This window comes from Penaeus chinensis, chromosome 26 (assembly GCF_019202785.1).
Source record: "Penaeus chinensis breed Huanghai No. 1 chromosome 26, ASM1920278v2, whole genome shotgun sequence".
NCBI lineage: Eukaryota > Metazoa > Arthropoda > Malacostraca > Decapoda > Penaeidae > Penaeus > Penaeus chinensis.
In genome coordinates, this window is record NC_061844.1 from 8,298,938 (window position 1) to 8,303,937 (window position 5,000).

At 34.2% G+C, this 5,000-nt stretch overlaps 1 protein-coding gene across 1 annotated transcript in view; it reads right to left on the reverse strand.

Annotated features, from left to right (window-relative positions):
• LOC125038997 overlaps nucleotides 1–5,000 on the reverse strand; it is an 18,424-nt gene that overhangs the window by 11,343 nt on the left and 2,081 nt on the right. The window contains exons 3-4 of the mRNA XM_047632715.1: nucleotides 1,328–1,480; nucleotides 482–630 (exon numbers count right to left, since the gene is read on the reverse strand). Coding sequence (XP_047488671.1) covers nucleotides 482–630; nucleotides 1,328–1,480 — 302 coding nt within the window. The remainder of the gene's footprint in view (nucleotides 1–481; nucleotides 631–1,327; nucleotides 1,481–5,000) is intronic.

Here is a 5,000-nt window from a genome sequence, read left to right on the forward strand (position 1 = left end):
TCATCATAGGTTTTCCAAACATTATGTGTTATGATTATTGTCCAATTTCGGTTGTGAATAACTCAATGAAGCAAACTCTGATGAATAATAAAGAAAAGTAATCTTAAAAATTATATCTATTAGGTTTCAAGATCGATTGGATATCTGTGAAATATTTAGCAGTTTTATGGAATGCATCGTTCCAGCACTACGTTTCTGTTCAACAAAAAAATATTACATTTGTGACATCTTGTAGTTTACACAGACACACAGAGACACACACACACACACACACACACACACACACACACACACACACACACACACACACACACACACACACACACACACACACACACACACACACACACACACAGGCAGATCCACGTAAACAAAACAAAAAGAAGAGAAAAAAAAGAAGAGAAAAGAAATCAAACTTAGCCTCCCCCAAAGAGACAAGAAATGGTAAAATCCGCCCCACGCCACCCAACGCCCTTCGTACCTTCCTGACGACGGACATGGGCTTCATCCCGTTAGGACACGCCGGGATGATCTTCCTGCAGGTGGCTTCGAAGATCTCGTCGGCTGTCAGGTCCTCCTTCCGAGAGTACTTCTTCATGAAAGCCGTCCCGAGGTCGTCCAAGTAGTGAACTGGGGTGTAGAAGGTGCAGATTATTTTGAGTAATAAATGACAGAATATAATACAGATTCTTTAAAGGTTTTGATTGTGGTCATGTTGAGAAAATTATGCTGGGTGAGTGTTTATTCGTTTTCATGGCGAGTTATTTGGTGGTGTTTTTTAGGCGAAGAACATATCAGCGTGACAAGCTTCTCGCGTTCAGCGGAAAAGCATGTGACGGTCGAATATATGAGCAGGATTCAAGCTGGATAGATTGTAAATAAAAGAACGAAGGAAATAACAAGAAAACAGACGAATACGTAGAAGGTCTTTTCCTTAGATTGTTTCATCAAGGCCTGTTAATTATTAACATGAAAATTACATGTGGACGCAAGCAATTAGATTTATATTAATACATGAACACATCACACAACTAACAGGAATTTACAAGTGAACTCTTAATGCAACCAAAAGCACATTTATGCAGTACACAGTATTAACATGAAATTCACATGTGAACATTTCATACGATGAAGTTTACATATGAACACTTGATATAAATAATATGAATTATATATACATTTAACATGAAGTTTGCATACTGGGACTTTATATGATGTAATTTACACATTATCACTACATTCTACAAAGATAAAAGTTACACATGATATTCACACATGAACACTTCTTTGTACGATTGACACAGAATTCTTACGAAGACCTCCGTACCTCTGATCCCCGAGCAGAGTCTGGTCATCTTCGGCGGCGAGAGGACGTACGAGCGCAGTCTGTCGGTGCTGCAGATGGCGAGGAGGGCCGCGTCGATGTGGTCCTCCAGGGATCCCTTCTCCTTCTGCCACTTCGTCAGGAGGCCGTCCAACTCTGCCGAGAGAATGCGGGTTGATGGAATTTGCTATACACACACTTGCAGATGCTCACACGCAAAATACGCGCACATACATGCATACACTCAAGGCGAACACACACAAACATACACATGCTTCTCCCTGTTCACGAACATAAATTTTTAAAATTCCCTGCCTACATTAAGATATCTCCTTCAGTACACTCTAAACCACCGAAATCAACATTCCGATGCTACCATAAGATTTTATCAAATATCTCTCCCTGTCTTTTTATTTTTGAAAACAGGAAGAAGAAAGTTTTGTGATGCGGAGATTTAATCTAATTTAATCAGAAAATTTGAAGTTTTGAAATTATATCATATACTTTATTTTTTCGGGAAGAGAGAGAGAGAGAGAGAGAGAGAGAGAGAGAGAGAGAGAGAGAGAGAGAGAGAGAGAGAGAGAGAGAGAGAGAGCGAGACAGAGACAGAGACAGAGACAGAGACAGAGACAGAGACAGACAGAGAGAGAGAGAGAGAGAGAGAGAGAGAGAGAGAGAGAGAGAGAGAGAGAGAGAGAGAGAGAGAGAGAGAGAGAGAGAGAGAGAGAAGAGAGAGAGAGACAGAGAGACAGAGAGAGAGAGAGAGAGAGAGAGAGAGAGAGAGAGAGAGAGAGAGAGAGAGAGAGAGAGAGAGAGAGAGAGAGAGAGAGAGAGAGAGAGAGAGATGCGGAAATAATAAAGATTATGGTTCCTCTTTATATTTATTCTCTCTTTCGACCTGTCCTTATCTTATTCTTGAGAAGATTATCGATTTATCAGTTTTCTTTATCTCCACATTCTTTCAACCTCTGCACATCTCTCTTCCAGGTTACTATATATAAAGGTTGAGAAGAAAAGGGTGCCGTCTCTTTTTGTCTTGCCGTTAACCTTCCCCACTATTTTCTATATGTCTGTCTGTCTGCCTCGCTGTCTGTCTACCTGCGTGTCTGTCTGTCTGTCTGTCTATCTGGCTGTCAGTTTGTCTGTTTGTCTGCCTGTCTGCCTTTCTATCTGTCTGTCTGCTTGTCTGTATGTTTGTCTGTCTGGCTGTCTATCTATCTATCTATCTATCTGTCTGTTTGTCTGCCTGGCTGTCTATCTATCTATCTGTCTGTCTGTCAGTCAGTCTGTCTGTCTGTCTGTACTATCAGGACTCCCTTCCCATGTACATTCAACATATTTTCCCGTCTCAGTCAATTATCTTGATAAGACACAAAATAGTAATGCGAACGAGATTAAGGTGATATGCATGTCCTATAAATATTACGCAATACACTATTATGGAGTTTATTTAAATTCCGATGCTCAAAAGCGTAAGGTAATGTTGACATCATCTCTGTAAGATTTATACTTATAGCCCATCAATCTGAAAGAGAAATATCAAGTCTAAAGATCAGTAATTATCACAATAGATTGTAAGGCTGGATAAAACATTACAAAAGGAAATACCAAAATTAATTCCGAAAAAAACAAATAATACTTTTTACTCTCATGGATATAGGTATGATCTAACGAGGTCATCATGTAGTTTTTCAACATTCAATAGTCTGCAACTACTGCTGTTACTGGCAATAATAAAAATGATCATAATAGTACTACTACTACTACTATTACTACTACTACTACGACTTCTACTACTACTACTACTACTAATACTAATAATGATAATAATAATAATAAGATGAATAACATGGTAATAATGATAATAATAATAATCGTAACAACAAACATGACAACGATAATAATAATAATAATAATAATGATAACAATAATTATAACAATACACCCTTGTGAAAACTAATTGCAACAAAGGTAACGTTTTCCATTTTTCCTCGCAGAGAAAAAGTACACCAAAGGATGATGTTTGTACAGAATAGTAAAGCGTGATAGAGCCTAGGGAACAAGTACTGACTGAGCAACGAGCCTGGCGGAAGAAATTCACCCATCGACCAGTGAAAAAAACGGCTCTTGACCAAAGCCACGAGAGCAAAACGTTACACATGGGGGATGAAATACACGAACTGGAATCAAGAAGATTGGAGGAAAGTCCTTTTCTACGATGAAAGCCATTTTTTCATCCAGGGACAGAGAAGTCAGCGAGTTCGTGGAGCACCTCAAAGAGATAATAATAAGATTCTCAATGTCAAAGGAGAGTAAAACCTCCACAAGAGATGTTTTGCGGTTTCTTTAACTATTTTGGCACCAGAAGCTTGCATCCAGGCGTTAGAATTATGAGATCATCCCAATACATTCTCCGTAGAACTGAAAATGTTGCTCCCCGATGGAACTGGCCTTTTTCAGCAAGATCTGACCCTATGTTAAGCATCGATTTTTTTTTTTTTTTCTTTATGAAATTACTTCCCTGGCGTGTTAACTCCCCAGACATCAACCCAACAGAAAATAACTGGTCTATTTGCAAGGAAAGACTCCGTGGAATGGACTGCAGAACCATGGGCGAAATGGTACAACTCAGGTGTAGTACAGAGACCCAAATATACTGTGATGCTGTACTAAGCTGGTGGATTCCATGCGAGACTAAAACGGGTTATGTGATGTAATAATATGAATAATTTCGTTCGGCAAAAAAACATATATTTCTTGATTTCGAAGTTTGATTCAGTTAATTTGCACAAGGGTGTAATAATGATAATAATAATAGTAGTAGTAGTAGTAGTAATATTAATAATAATTATATTAATTATAATAATAACAATAATAATAAAAATAATAATGATGATAATGATAATAAATAAGAAAAAACAATGAAGATAATATCAGTAGTAATAATCATAATAGTGATGATGATAATAAAATAACAATAATAATAATATCAATATTGATAATGATAATAATAATAATAATAAAAATAATAATGATAATAATAATAATAATAACAATATAAGAATGATGATAATGATTGTAATAATAATGATAATAATAATAATATTAGTACTAGTAGCAGTAATAAAAATAGTAATAATAATAATAATAATGATAATAATAATAATAATGATAATAATAATAACAATATTAAAAACAATAATAATAATGATAACAATAATAATAATAACAATATTAAAAACAATAATATTAATGATAATAATAATAATAATAATAATAATAATAATAATAATAATAATAACAATAATAAAACTAATAATCAATAATGTTTATAATAATAATGTTTATAATGATAATAATAATGGAAATGATAACAATAATTGTAATGACGATGTTAAAATAACAATGATAATAATAACAAAAATAATTATTATAATAGTAAAAATAATAATGATACTAATAATGATAATAATAATGATAATAATGATAAAAAAAATAATAATAACAATAATAACAATAATAATAATAGTAATGATAATAATGATACTAATAATAATGATAATGATGATGATAATAGTAATAATAACGATTATGGTAATAAAATAACAATAACAACAGCAACAAAAATAATGTTTATGATCTTAATGAAAATAACAGTCAAAGTAATAGTAATAAT